This window comes from Corvus brachyrhynchos, unplaced genomic scaffold, assembly GCF_000691975.1.
Source record: "Corvus brachyrhynchos isolate BGI_N302 unplaced genomic scaffold, ASM69197v1 scaffold83, whole genome shotgun sequence".
Lineage (NCBI taxonomy): Eukaryota > Metazoa > Chordata > Aves > Passeriformes > Corvidae > Corvus > Corvus brachyrhynchos.
This window is the reverse complement of record NW_008238464.1, coordinates 2042045-2042611: the sequence shown is the minus strand read 5'-3', so window position 1 is coordinate 2042611 and position 567 is coordinate 2042045. Positions and strand designations below refer to the sequence as shown.

Below are 567 nucleotides of genomic sequence, written 5' to 3'. Positions count from 1 at the left end.
GAGGAGTGGGGCGGCGGGGCTCCGCCCCCTCCCGCGCGTGTGCGGAGGGCGGCCGGCGGCGGCGCCGGGGGTGCTCCGCGCCCTCGCCCTGCCCGCGGTGCAGTTACGATGCGCCCCGGACGCCGTGTGGTTGCAGCGCGGCGGCGCTGACATCGCTCACCATGGACAGCTTCGACTTAGCTCTCCTTCAGGAGTGGGACCTGGACTCTCTATGGTAAGTGGTGCCTCTGCTTCCCCCGGGCGCGGGGACACAGGGGCTGCGGGGGATGTGCGATAACTGGGGGATGTGCAATAATTTGGAGTGGGTGTGCACTTACCTGGAGAGGTGCAGTGAATTTGGGGTGCAGTAATAGTGGGTGTGCAATAAGGGGGGTGCATTGGCTCGGAGGTGCAATAACTGGGGCAGCGGGTGCATGAGCAGAGGGTGCAGCCCAAAGAGGTGTCTCCTCTGCCACTTGCTCTCACAGCATTGCTGGCTCGGCAGGGGCAGAGGGACGGGTGCCCCCCTCCCCTGACTGCCAGGGTGGATCCGGGAGGTGAGTGTGGTGTTTGACTGGAGGAGTCACC

General features: G+C 66.0%; 1 protein-coding gene across 1 annotated transcript in view; it reads left to right on the top strand.

Moving 5' to 3' along the window:
* Positions 1–6: 6 nt before the first annotated feature.
* The window catches only part of AFF3 (AF4/FMR2 family member 3), a 316401-nt gene continuing 315840 nt past the window's right edge, over positions 7–567 (top strand). The window contains exon 1 of the mRNA XM_017736969.1: positions 7–214. Within this exon, the coding sequence (XP_017592458.1) occupies positions 162–214 (53 nt within the window). The 5' untranslated portion in view covers positions 7–161. The remainder of the gene's footprint in view (positions 215–567) is intronic.